Below are 15011 nucleotides of genomic sequence, written 5' to 3'. Positions count from 1 at the left end.
CCTGAGCTCAGCCCTATTTACTGAAAACAATGAGAAAATGCTGGAGAGAGAAAGAGAGTTCCTGGTTCAACTCTGTAGTGGAAAGTTGCATCAGAGTCTTACAGTGGGATCGAACCCACAAATTATGAAGTAAGGAGTGAGAGTGCAGCAACTGAGAGCAACCAACATCTCATTAGAGATGCAGGAGGGAGATTTACCTTGGACAGGTTCACAAAGCGGGCAGCCCCTTTGCTTATTGCAGGAATATCAGGTGGGCCACGTAAGAGGTGACTGATTCATTGTGTGGTTGGGTTTGGTGTGAGTGGATCGTCCTGTGGTACCACATACAGAGGCAACATCAAAGCTCACTGAGAAGTGTGTGCAGAGTGGACTTGCAGCCAGAGACCAGAGTGAGGCGCTATCAACCAGTACCCCGTCTAAACAAATTGGGGGTGACATGAACTGAATGTGGGAAGGTTGCAGAGGGGAAGTGGGTGATAAAGTCTGTCCGATTCTCCGACATCTATTTAGCCACCATCATGAACTCACATAATTTTTCAGTTTCTCAATCCCCAAATGACCCTGCTTAGTCACAGACATTTACTGGCCCAGCATGTCCAAGCTGCTTCTTGTGAAGGAACAATTATTTTTCTGTAATTGAGAACAGATGTGATATGTAGATGGGTCAAACTATTACAAGAATCTTTGTATTTATTTTATTTCACTATACTGTAAATAGTCTTGTCATCATTCCACTCTTTCTTCCATAAGGGGAAAATAGAGTACGAGAGTAAGCTTGTGGGAAACAAAAACTGAGTGCAAAAGCTTCTACAGGTATGTGAGGAGAAAAGGATTGGTGAAGACATTGACAAAGGAAGAGCGGTAGATGTGGTTTATATGGACTTCAGCAAAGTGTTCGATAAGGTCCCCCATGCAAGGCTTATTGAGAAAGTGAGGGGGCATGGGATCCAGGGGGACGTTGCTTTGTGGATCCAGAACTGGCTTGTCCACAGAAGGCAGAGAGTGGTTGTGGATGGGTCTTTTTCTGCATGGAGGTTGGTCACCAGTGGAGTGCCCCAGGGATCTGTTCTGGGACCCTTCTTGTCTGTGATTTTTATAAATGACCTGGATGAGGAAGTGGAGGGATGGGTTGGTAAGTTTGCCGATGACACGAAGGTCGGAGGCATTGTGGATAGTTTGGAGGGATGTCAGAAGTTGCAACAAGACATTGATAGGATGCAAGACTGGGCAGAGAAGTGGCAGATGGCTAAGTGTGTGATGGTTCATTTTGGCAGGTCAAATGGGATGATGGAATATAATATTAAGGGTAAGACTCTTAGCAGTGTGAAAGACCAGAAGGATCTCGGGGTCCGGGTCCTTAGGACGCTCAAATCAGCTTCAGAGATAGAGGAGGTGGTTAAGAAGGCGTATGGTGTACTGGCCTTCATTAATCGAGGGATTGAGTTTAGGAGTTGGGAGGTAATGCTGCAACTTTGTAAGACCCTTGTCAGACCCCACTTGGAGTACTGTGCTCAGTTCTGGCCGCCTCACTACAGGAAGGGTGTGGAAGCTATTGAGAGGGTGCAGAGGAGATTTACAAGGATGTTGCCTGGATTGGGAGGCATGCCTTATGAGAATAGGTTGAGGGAGCTGGGACTCTTCTCCCTGGAGAGACGAAGGTTGAGAGGCGACCTGATAGAGGTTTATAAAATGTTGAGAGGAATAGATAGGGTGGATTCTCGGAGGCTATTTCCCAGGGCTGAAATGGTCACTACGAGAGGACACAGGTTTAAGGTGCTGGGGAGCAGGTACAGAGGAGATGTCAGGGGTAAGTTTTTCACTCAGAGGGTGGTGAGTGAGTGGAATCGGCTGCCGTCGGTGGTGGTGGGAGCGGATTTGATAGGGTCTTTTAAGAGACTTCTGGATGAGTACATGGGATTTAGTAACATAGAGGGTTATAAATAGGCCTAGTAGGTAGGGATTGAACGTTGGTCCTTTAGAGGATGAGAAAGGGGACCTAGTGGTAGGGGATGGGGATATGGCTAAGGTATTGAATAACTTTTTTGTTTCTGTCTTCACGGAGGAGGACGTGAATAATTTGCTGGGTGTTAGCGATGGAAAGGTGGTAGGACTGGAGGGTCTTAATGACATTACTGTTACTAGAGAGGCGGTGCTCGACAGACTGGAGGGGCTGATTGTGGACAAGTCCCCAGGACCGGATGGAATGCATCCGAGGGTTCTGAAAGAAATGGCGGAGGTGATAGTGGATGCCTTGGTGGTTATTTTCCAGACGTCGCTGGATTCCGGGGAAGTGCCGGAAGATTGGAAAACGGCTAATGTTACGCCGTTGTTTAAGAAGGGTGCCAGGCAAAAGGCGGGGAATTATAGGCCGGTTAGTTTAACGTCTGTGGTAGGTAAAATGTTAGAATCCGTCATTAAGGAGGAAATTGCGAGGCATCTTGAAGGGAATTGCTTGACAGAGCAGACGCAGCACGGTTTCATTAAAGGGAAGTCATGTCTGACACATTTACTGGAGTAAAGGATGTGTCTAGGGCGGTGGATAGAGGAGAGCCAGTGGATGTGGTCTTTCTGGATTTTCAGAAGGCGTTTGACAAAGTACCTCACAAGAGGTTATTGCAGAAGGTCGAGGGACATGGAGTTGGGGGTAGGGTGTTAGCGTGGATAGAGGATTGGTTGTCAAATAGGAGGCAGAGAGTGGGGGTCAACGGGTGCTATTCGGATTGGCGGATGGTGACTAGTGGAGTGCCCCAGGGGTCGGTGCTGGGGCCTCAGCTATTTACCATTTATATAGATGATCTGGAGGAGGGAACCGAGTGTAGGGTGTCGAAATTTGCTGATGACACCAAGATTGGGGGAACGGCAACTTGTGCGGAGGGTGTGGAGAGTCTGCAGAAGGATCTAGATAGGCTGGGCGAATGGGCCAGGAAATGGCAAATGGAATTTAATGTTGGCAAATGTGAGGTTGTCCACTTTGGTAGGAAAAATGGTAGGAAGGATTATTACTTACGTGGCAGGTGACGGTGCAGAGGGACCTCGGGGTCCTTGTGCATGAGTCGCAAAAACCCAGCCTGCAGGTGCAGCAGGTGGTCAGGAAGGCGAATGGGATGCTGGCCTTCATCATGAGGGGGATTGAATATAAAAGTAGGGAGGTCTTGCTGCGGCTGTATAGGGCATTGGTGAGGCCGCAGTTGGAGTACTGTGTGCAGTTTTGGGCGCCGCACTTACGCAAGGATATTTTGGCCTTGGAGGGAGTGCAGAGGAGGTTTACTAGGCTCATACCGGAGTTGAGGGGGTTGAGCTATGAGGAGAGGCTGAATAAACTAGGCTTGTACTTGTTAGAGTTTAGAAGAATGAGGGGAGATCTCATTGAGACGTATAAGATGATGAATGGGATGGATAGGATAGAGGTGGAGAGACTCTTCCTGCTCAAAAAAGACAGTAGGACTAGGGGGCACAGCCTCAAGATAAAGGGGGGCGCGGTTTAGAACGGAGTTGAGGAGGAACTTCTTCACTCAAAGGGTGGTGAATCTCTGGAATTCTCTGCCCGTTGAAGTGGTGGAGGCTGCCTCGCTAAATATTTTTAAGACGCGGGTTGATGGGTTTTTGATAAGAGAGGGGATTAAGGGTTATGGGGAGAGGGCGGGAATGTGGAACTGAGCCACGACAGATCAGCCATGATCTTATTGACTGGCGGGGCAGGCTCGAAGGGCTAGATGGCCTACTCCTGCTCCTATTTCTTATGTTCTTATGTTCTTATGATATGTTCGGCACAACTTGTGGGCTGAAGGGCCTGTTTGTGCTGTAGTGTTTCTATGTTCTATGAAGACAAATGTAGGTCCCTTACAGTCAGAAACAGGGGAGTTTATAACGGGGAAGAAATAGCAGCTGATCAACTGAATGCACACCTTGGTCTGTCTTCACAAAGGAGGAATAAATAATATATCAGCAAAGTCAGGTTTAGTGAGAGGGAGGAACTGAAACAAATCAATATTAGTAGAGAAATGATGCTGGGAAAATTGATGGGATTGAAGGTGGATAAATCCCCGGGGCCTGATAACCTACATCCCAGTGTACTTAAGGAAATGGATCTAGAAATAATGGATGCATTGGTGGTTATCTTCCAGGATTCTATAGACTCTGGAACAGTCCCTGCAGATTGGAGGGTAGCTAATGTAACCCCAAAAAGGGAGGTAGAGAGAATACAGGAAATGAAAGACCAGGAAGCCTGATATCGGTAGTGGGTAGAGTTGATTAGCATGAATTTAATGACAGAGCACTTGGAAAAGAGTGGCAGAATCAGGTAGCGTCAGCATAGATTTATAAAAGGAAATCATACTTGACAAATCTACTGAAATTCAAGGCTGTAACAAGTAGAGCTGATGACAGGGAGCCAGTGGATGTGATTTATTTGGATTTTCAGAAGGTTTTTGATAAAGTCCCACATAAGGGATTAGCATATAAAATTAATACACACAGGATTGGGGTAATGTATTGAGATGGATAGAAAACTGGTCGGCTACAGGAAACAAGGAGTAGGAATGAACCGGTCATTTTCTGATTGGCAGGCAGTGACTAGTGGGGTACAGCAGGGATCAGTGCTAGAACTCCAGTTCTTCACTATATATATTAATGATTTAGATGAGGGGACTAAATGAAAAATCTCTGAATTTGCAGATGACACCAAGCTGGGTGGGAGGGTGAGCTGAGAGGAGGATGCAGAGATGCTTCAATGTGATTTAGACAGGCTGAGTGAATGGATAAATGAATGGCAGATGCAGTATAATGTGGATAGATGTGAGATTATCCACTTTGGTAGCAGAAACAGGAAGACAGATTATTATCGGAATGGCTATAAGTTCCAAGAGGGGAATGCATAACAAGACCTGGGTGCCCTCGTACATCAGTTGCTGAAGGTAAGCATGCAGGTGCAGCAGTTCAATAAGGCAAATGTTGTGTTTGGCTTTCATAGCAAGAGGATTCGAGCATATGAGCAGTGATGTCTTGCTACAAATGTACAGGGTCTCGGTGAGGTCACAACTGGAATATTGTGGGCAGTTTTGGTCTCCTTATCTGAGGAAGAATGTTCTTGCTCCAGATGGGAGTGCAGCGAAGGTTTACCAGACTGATTCCTGGGATGATGTACAAAGAAAGATTGAGTTGGTTAGGATTATATTCACTGGAGTTGAGAAGAATGAGGGAGGATCTTATTAGAAATCTATAAAATGCTAATAGAACTAGGGAGAGTAGATGCAGGAAGGATATTCCCCATGGTGGGAGAGTCTATAACCAACCGTCATAGCTTGAGGATAAAGGGTAAACTGTTTGGGACACAGAAGAGGAGAAATTTCTTCACCCAGAGGGTGGTGAATGTGTGGAATTCACTCCCACAGAAAGTAGTTGAGGCTAAAACATTGTATATTTTCAAGCAGTGGTTGGATATAGTTCTTGAAGCTAAAGGAATCAGGATATTGAGTTAGATAATTAATGAAGCAGACATGAAGGGCCAAATGGCCTCCTCCTAAGAACATAAGAACATAAGAAATAGGAGCAGGAGTAGGCCAATGTTTAGGCCTGCTCAATGTTTTTATGTTAATGTGACAATTACATCAACTGCTGATGATAAAATTCACTACAATCCCTAATAACCCATTCTGAGTGAGAATTATTTTAATTTATAAATAACATAGGCTGATTATTATCAAGCTAGAGATGGTTGAATGAATTTGATGTTCTTGTGTGGATTTTAATGTTCCTGTGTGATTTTTTACATGTTTCACTCTCACTGGGGAATGGTGCTGGGTGTGTGCTGCACTCACACTGTACCTGGGCAGGCGAATGGAGAACACTTTCCCATACGGGTATGTAAACATCTGAGATCCCACCTTCACACCGCGCTGATCTCCTCTGTATTCACACTACTTCACTGATTAGTAATGGAGCAGAAATGTTGAACCCTCTGATTTAATATGTTCTTTCCTTGACTGCCAATAACTCTCACTGAAATGAGAAGCTGCACAAATTCTAATATGAAATCTGTACTTGGTGTGCTGATCTCATTTTGGATCTCTGACTCTGAGTTACTCCATTGGAGCAAATAGCCAAGCAATCCTCATTCCAATTCCAATCCCAATCCCAATCCCAATCCCAGTCCCAGTCCCAGTCCCAATTCCACTCCCAGTCCCAATTCCAAACCCATCCAATCCCAATCCCAATCCCAACTCTGATCCCAATCCCAGTCCCAATTCCAATCCCAATCCCAATCCCAATTCCAATCCCAATTCCAATCCTAATCCCAATCCCAGTCCCAATTCCAATCCCAATCCCAATTCCAATCCTAATCCCAATTCTAATCCCCATTCCAGTCCCAATCCTAATCCCAATCCCAATTCCAATTCCAATCCCAATCCCAATTCCAATTCCAATCCCAATTTGAAGGGGTTTGGAACAGGAGGTTTGAAAATGAAATTGAACAATTTTTATTGCAGTGGCCTATCTACTCATTGTGTTAGGATTATAGTTTGGAATTGTGAGGGAATAATATGGGAAGTGTGATTTGAATGAAGTTGCTGCAATGAGATCCAGCCAGGGTTTAATTGACACAGACACAAAACGGTTATTAATTATAAACCTCAGGTGTAACATCCCAGAATGCTAACAGTTCTGTGCAAGCAGCAGCAGCAGGGCAGAGAGAGACTGGGTGAGAATTTTGAGATGAAGAGATTGCCTGACAAGGATGAAGTGTCACTGAGCACAGAGGTGATCAGGGAGCCTGATGTGAGAGTTAGGACATGGGCAGCAGAGTGGGAGAATGTCAGGTTTATCGAGGGGAGAATGTGGGAGAGTGCCCCGGAGAATGTTGGAATGACGAGAGCAATTCAGCTGCTGCTAGCATAGATACCCAGTTACAGCATAGGAGGCCATTCAGCCCATCGTAGGTCTGCTAACTCCCAGAAGGAACAACTCAACATCCTGACTTTTCCCCTAGCTCTGTAAATACTTCCCTTTCAGATAATAATCCAATTTCCTCTTGAATGCCTCGATTGTCCCTTTCCCCACCTCACTCTCAGACAGTGCATTCCAGATCCTAACCACTCACTGTGTCAATCTGTCTCCACCACACTCTCAGACAGTGCATCTAGAATCCTAACCATTCACTGTGCATCCGTCTCCACCTAGACCATAAGACATAGGAGCAAAATTAGGCCACTCGGCCCATCGAATCTACTCCGCCATTCAATTATGGCTGATTTTTTTCTCATCCCCATTCTCCTGCCTTTTCCCCATAACCCCTGATCCCCTTATTAATCAAGAACCTATCTACCTCTGTCTTAAAGACACTCAATGACCCAGCCCTCCACAGCCTTCTGCAGCAAAGAGTTCCACAGATTCCCCACTCTCTGGCTGAAGAAATTCCTCCTCATCTCTGTTTTAAAGGATCGTCCCTTTACCCTGAGGTTGTGCCTCTGGTTTTTGTTTTTCCTACTAGTGGAAACATCCTCTCATTTTATTCTATCCAGGCCTCGCAGTGTCCTGTAAGTTTCAATAAGATTCCCCCTCATCCTTCCAAACTCCAACGAGTACAGACCCAGAGTCCTCAACCGTTCCTCATACGACAAGCTCTTCATTCAGGGATCATTCTTGTGAACCTCCTCTGGACCCTTTCCAAGGCCATCACATCCTTCCTTAGATATGGAGCCCAAAACTGCTCACAATACTCCAAATGGGGTCTGACCAGAGCCTTATACAGCCTCAGGAGTCCATCCCTGCTCTTGTATTTTCGCCCTCTCGACATGAATGCTAACATTGCATTTGCCTGTCTAACTGCCGACTGAACCTGCACATTAACCTGCATAGAATCCTGAACAATGACTCCCAAGTCCCTTTGTGTTTCTGATTTCCTAATCATTTCCCCATTTAGAAAATAGTCTACGCCTCCATTCCTGCTCACACTTTTCCACATTGTATTCCATCTGCCACTTCTTTGCCCACTCTCCTAACCTGCCCAAGTCCTTCTGCAGCCCCCTTACTTCCTCAATACTACCTGTCCCTCTACATATCTTTGTATCATCTGCAAACGTAGCAACACTGCCTTCAGTTCCTTCCTCCAAATCGTTAATGTATGTTGTGAAAAGTTGTGGTTCTGGCACCGACCCCTGAGGCACATCACTAGTCATCGGCTGCCATCCTGAAAAAGACCCATTTATCCCCACTCTCTGCCTTCTGCCAGTCACAGTGAGAAGTCTCACAACACCAGGTTAAAGTCCAACAGGGTTATTTGGTAACAAAAGCCACTAGCTTTCCAAGCTATCAAATAAACCTGTTGGACTTTAACCTGGTGTTGTAAGATTCCTTACTGTGTTTGCCCCAGTCCAACACTGGCATCTCCACATCATTTCAGCCAATCAGCCAATCCTCTATCCATGCCAGGATCTTACCCTTAAACACCACGGGAACTTAATTAACAGCCTCCTATGTGGCACCTTGTCAAAAGCCTTCTGGAAATCTAAATAGATCATGTCCACTGGTTCTCCTTTATCTAACTTCCTTGTTACTTCCTCAAAGAACTAACAGATTTGTCAGACATGACCTCTCCGTGACAAAGCCGTGCTGACCCAGTCCTACTTTATCATGCACTTCCAAGTATCCTGCAATCTCATCTTTAATAATGGACTCTAAAATCTTGCCAATGACTGAAGTCAGGCTAACCGGCCTATAATTTCCCATCTACTGCCTCCCACTCTTCTTAAATAGCAGTGTTACATTCGCTACTTTCCAGTCCTCTAGTACCCTCCCTGTCTCCAGTGATTCCTGAAAGATCACCACCAATGCCTCCACAATTTCCTCCGCTTTTTGTTTTCGAACAAAAGGAGAGGCTGAATAAACTAGGCTTGTACTCGTTAGAGTTTAGAAGAATGAGGGGAGATCTCATTGAGATGTATAAGATGATGAATGGGATGGATAGGATAGAGGTGGAGAGACTCTTCCTGCTCAAAAAAGACAGTAGGACTAGGGGGCACAGCCTCAAGATAAAGGGGGGGCGGTTTAGAACAGAGTTGAGGAGGAACTTCTTCACTCAAAGGGTGGTGAATCTCTGGAATTCTCTGCCTGTTGAAGTGGTGGAGGCTGCCTCGCTAAATATTTTTAAGACGCAGGTTGATGGGTTTTTGATAAGAGAGGGGATTAAGGGTTATGGGGAGAGGGCGGGAAAGTGGAACTGAGCCACGACAGATCAGCCATGATCTTATTGAATGGCGGGGCAGGCTCGAAGGGCTAGATGGCCTACTCCTGCTCCTATTTCTTATGTTCTTATGTTCTTATGAACCCTGGGGTGTAGTCCACTAAGTCCAGGTGACTTATCCACTTTCAGACCTTTCAGTTCCCCCGGAACCTTCTCCTTACACTCACCTGTTCCCCCTGTTTCTCCTGGAGCTCTGGCATCCCACTGCTGTCTTCCTTCATGAAGACTGATGCAAAATAACGATTCAGTTCCTCTGTCATTGCTTTGTTTCCAATTATTTCTCCAGCCTCATTTTCCAGTGGTTCAATGTCTATTTTTTCCTCTCTCTTATCTTTTATATATTGAAAAAAACTATTCCTATCTTTTTATATTACTAGCTTGCTTACACTCATATTTCATCATCTCCCCTTATTGTTTTTTCAGTTTTGTTCTGCTCGCTTTTAAAGGCTTCCCATGAATCCTTGCCACTTTGTACGTCTTTTCTTTTGCTTCTATGCTGTAGTTGACTTTCCTCTTCAGCCATGGATGCCTCATCCTTCCCTTAGCTTGCTTCTTCCTTCTTGAGATGAATTTCTGTTGCGTCTCCCGAATAACACTCAAAAACTCCTGCTATTGCTATTTTGCTGTCTTCCCTGCTAGGTTCCCTTTCCAATCAACTCTGGCCAGCTCCTCCTCATATCTTTGTAGTTAGTTTTATTTAATTGTAATATCTGATTCCAGCTTCTCCCTCTCAAACTGCAGGTTAAATGCAATAATATTGTGGTCACTGCTTCCTAAAGATTCCTGCACCTTAAGTTCCCTAATCAAGTCTGCCTCATTAGAGCACAGAAAAACTACAGCACAAACAGGCCCTTTGGCCCACAAGTTGCACCGATCATATCCCTACCTACTAGGCTTACCTATAACCCTCAATCCTATTAAGTCCCATGTACTCATCAAATGTCCCATTACAGATCACCAATTCCAGAATTGCCTGTTCCCTAGTAGACTATCACCAAGCTGCTCCAAACAAAAAAAAATCTCAGACATTCCACAAATTCCTTTTCTTGTGATCCACTACCTGCCTGACTTTCCCAGTTCATCTGCATTGAAGTCCCCTATGATTATTGTAATATTGTGTTTTTTTTAATATGCCTTTTCTATCTCCTGATTTACTTTCTCTCTCATATCCTGACTACTGCTAGTGGGCCTGTACATAGCTCCCATCAGGGTCTTTTTACCTTTGCGATTCCTCAATAGCAAAGAGATTCTAAGCTTTCTGATCCTATATCACTTCTTGCAATCAATTTAACATCATTTCTTACTAACAATGCAAATCTCGCTCCTTTGCCCACCTCCCTGGATATTTAGATCCCAGCCTTGATCCCCTTGCAGCCACATCATCTTAAAAGCCAATTTCAATGTGTGCAACAAGCTCATTTACCACATACTGTCTGCATTTAGGTACAGCGCCCTCAGTCCTGCATTGACCACCTCCCTTCTTATACTTGTCACCTTTTTTGCTCTGCCTAAGGTTAGGTTCCTGCCACCTTCTCTGCTCTTTACATGGTCTGGAAATTTTACTAACCTCCCCTGAGCTCTCAGCTCCATTAACCTGCACTTCTGCCCTCTCCTTGGTTTTCTAATTCTCCATACAAATGAACTCTCCCCCCAACAATTTAGTTTAAAGCCCTAGTTGTACGATTCACCAGGATTCTGGTCCCAGTACGATTCAGATGAAGACCCAGTGCTGGTGCCAATGTCCCATGAATTCAAACCCATTCCTCCCACACCAATCTTTGAGCCATATATTTACCTCCTTTATGTTATTGACCCTGTGCCGATTAACTTGTGGCTCAGGTAGAAATCCAGAGATTATTACCTTTTGGTTTTGCCTTTTAACAGGTAATTCTACCTGTTCATACTGCCTTAGCAGAACCTCTGTTCCTGTTCTACCTACATCATTGGTACCTACATGGACCACGATAACTGAATTTTTACCCTCTCACTCCAACTTCCTTCACACACTCAAACAATGTCTTCCAGCCTCTAACCACTCGCTGTGTGATCTCTCTCCACCACACTCACAGACAGTACATTCCAGCCTCTAACCACTCGCTGTGTGAATCGGTCTCCACCACACTCTCAGACAGTACATTCCAGCCTTTAACCACTCGCTGTGTGACCTCTCTCCACCACACTCTCAGACAGTACATTCCAGATCCTAACCACTCACTGTGTTAATCTGTCTCCACCCCACTCTCTGACAGTACATTCTAGATCCTAACCACTCGCTGTGTGAATCTATCTCCACCACACTCTCAGACAGTACATTCTAGATCCTAACTACTCACTGTGTGAATCTATCTCCACCACACTCTCAGACAGTACATTCCAGATCCTAACCACTCACTGTGTGAATCTATCTCCACTGCACTCTCAGACAGTACAGTCCAGATCCTAACCACTCACTGTGTGAATCTATCTCCACCCCATTCTCAGACAGTACATTCCAGATCCTAACCACTCGCTGTGTGAATCTGTCTCCACCACACTCTTAGACAGTACATTCCAGATCCTAACCACTCACTGTGTGAACCTGTCTCCACCACACTCTCAGACAGTACATTCCAGATCCTAACCACTCACTGTGTGAATCTATCTCCACCCCACTCTCAGACAGTACATTCCAGATCCTAACCACTCACTGTGTGAACCTGTCTCCACCACACTCTCAGACAGTACATTCCAGATCCTAACCACTCACTGTGTGAATCTATCTCCACCCCACTCTCAGACAGTACATTCCAGATCCTAACCACTCACTGTGTGAATCTATCTCCACCCCACTCTCAGACAGTACATTCCAGATCCTAACCACTCACTGTGTGAAGCTATCTCCACCACACTCTTAGACAGTACATTTCAGCCTCTCGCCACTCACTGTGTGAATCTGTCTCCACCACACTCTCAGACAGTACGTTCCAGATCCTAACCACTCACTGTATTAATTTGTCTCCACCACGCTCTCAGACAGTACATTCCAGATCCTAACCACTCGCTGTGTGAATCTGTCTCCACCCCACTCTCAGACAGTACATTCCAGATCCTAATCACTCACTGTGTGAATTTGTCGCCACCACACCCTCAGACAGTACATTCCAGATCCTAACCACTCACTGTGTGAATCTGTCTCCACCACACTCTCAGACAGTACATTCCAGATCCTAACCACTCGCTGTGTGAATCTATCTCCACCCCACTCTCAGACAGTACGTTCCAGATCCTAACCACTCACTGCGTCAATCTGTCTCCACCCCACTCTCAGACAGTACATTCCAGAGCCTAACCACTCACTGTGTGAATCTGTCTCCACCACACTCTCAGACAGTACATTCCAGATCCTAACCACTCACTGTGTGAATCTGTCTCCACCACACTCTCAGACATTACATTCCAGATCCTAACCACTCACTGTGTGAATCTATCTCCACCCCACTCTCAGACAGTACATTCCAGATCCTAACCACACACTGTGTGAATCTATCTCCACCACACTCTCAGACAGTACATTCCAGATCCTAACCACTCGCTGTGTGAATCTATCTCCACCCCATTCTCAGACAGTACATTCCAGATCCTAACCACTCACTGTGTGAATCTGTCTCCACCACACTCTCAGACAGTACATTCCAGATCCTAACCACTCACTGTGTGAATCTATCTCCACCACACTCTCAGACAGTACATTCCAGATCCTAACCACTCACTGTGTGAATCTATCGCCACCCCACTCTCAGACAGTACATTCCAGATCCTAACCACTCACTGTGTGAATCTATCTCCACCACACTCTCAGACAGTACATTCCAGATCCTAACCACTCACTGTGTGAATCTGTCTCCACCACACTCTCAGACAGTACATTCCAGATCCTAACCACTCACTGTGTGAATCTATCTCCACCCCACTCTCAGACAGTACATTCCAGATCCTAACCACTCACTGTGTCAATCTGTCTCCACCCCACTCTCAGACAGTACATTCCAGATCCTAACCACTCACTGTGTGAATCTGTCTCCACCACACTCTCAGACGGTACATTCCAGCCTCTAACCACTCGCTGTGTGATTCTGTCTCCACCACACTCTCAGACAGTACATTCCAGATCCTAACCACTCACTGTGTCAATCTGTCTCCACCCCACTCTCAGACAGTACATTCCAGATCCTAACCACTCACTGTGTGAATCTGTCTCCACCAAACTCTCAGACAGTACATTCCAGCCTCTAACCACTCGCTGTGTGATTCTGTCTCCACCACACTCTCAGACAGTACATTCCAGATCCTAACCACTCACTGTGTGAACCTGTCTCCACCACACTCTCAGACAGTACATTCCAGATCCTAACCACTCACTGTGTGAATCTATCTCCACCACACTCTCAGACAGTACATTCCAGATCCTAACCACTCACTGTGTGAATCTATCTCCACCCCACTCTCAGACAGTACATTCCAGATCCTAACCACTCACTGTGTGAATCTATCTCCACCACACTCTCAGACAGTACATTCCAGATCCTAACCACTCAATGTGTGAATCTGTCTCCACCACACTCTCAGACAGTACATTCCAGATCCTAACCACTCACTGTGTGAATCTATCTCCACCACACTCTCAGACAGTACATTCCAGATCCTAACCACTCAATGTGTGAATCTGTCTCCACCACACTCTCAGACAGTACGTTTCAGATCCAAATGACTCTCCACGACAAAAATATTTTCCTTTTACCAGTTACCTTAAATCTATGGCCTGTGCCTGTTGATCCTCCCACCAATAGGAAGAGCCCATCAACTTCCTCTTCTCTGAGGAAAACAGTCCTGATTTCTCCAATCTCTCCACATTCCTGAAATCCCTCAACCCAGGAACCATTCTCATCAATCGTTTCTGCTTCCTTTTCTTCCATTTTCATACTTTTGCTGAAGTGTATCCTCCAAAATTAAGTGCAATATTTTGGATGGGGCTGAATTAGTGTTTCATACAAGTTTAAAATAACATCCGTGTTCTGTGTTCCTGTCCACAATACGGTACACTTTAATAACAGCACCCCCTACTTGTCCTGCCACCTTCAATCATTTCTACACTCAGATCCCTCTGCTCCTGCACCCCTTTTAGAATCTCACCCTTCATTTTCTATTGTCTGCGCATGTTTTTTTTCACCAAAATCTATCATGTTGCACTTCTCTGGATTAAACTCCATCTGTTTAAAGTCCAGCAGGTTTATTTGGTAGTAAACGGCACTAGCTTTCAGAACGCTGTTCCTTCGTCAGGTGAGTGGGGAGTTCTGATCACATCTGATGAAGGAACAATATTCCAAAAGCTCGTGGTGTTTAGAACACAGAACATTCCAGTGCAGTACAGGCCCTTCGGCCCTCGATGTTGTGCCGACCAGAGGAACCAATCTAATGACCCTCTATCCTAAACTATTCCAATGTTATCCATATGCCTATCCACTGACCATTTGAACACCCTTAAAGTTGGCGAGTCCACAACTGCTGCAGGCAGGGCATTCCACACCCTTACTACCCTCTGAGTAAAGAACCTACCTCTGACATCCGTCCTATAATTACCACCCCTCAATTTAAAGCTATGTCCCCTCGTGTTAGCCGTCACCATCCGAGGAAAAAGGCTCTCACTGTCCACCCTATCTAACCCTCTGATCATCTTGTATGCCTCAATTAGGTCACCTTGTAACCAAATAAACATACTACAAAATAAACCTGTTGG

At 45.4% G+C, this 15011-nt stretch overlaps 1 protein-coding gene across 1 annotated transcript in view; it reads left to right on the top strand.

Moving 5' to 3' along the window:
* The window catches only part of LOC145355578 (dynein axonemal heavy chain 3-like), a 507454-nt gene that overhangs the window by 348131 nt on the left and 144312 nt on the right, over positions 1-15011 (top strand). The window contains 1 exon segment of the mRNA XM_080207828.1: positions 5832-5858. Coding sequence (XP_080063954.1) covers positions 5832-5858 — 27 coding nt within the window.

The sequence above is a fragment of the Carcharhinus amblyrhynchos genome, chromosome 19 (assembly GCF_965287045.1).
Source record: "Carcharhinus amblyrhynchos chromosome 19, sCarAmb.v2.hapA, whole genome shotgun sequence".
Lineage (NCBI taxonomy): Eukaryota > Metazoa > Chordata > Chondrichthyes > Carcharhiniformes > Carcharhinidae > Carcharhinus > Carcharhinus amblyrhynchos.
This window is presented reverse-complemented; position numbering and strand designations above follow the sequence as displayed.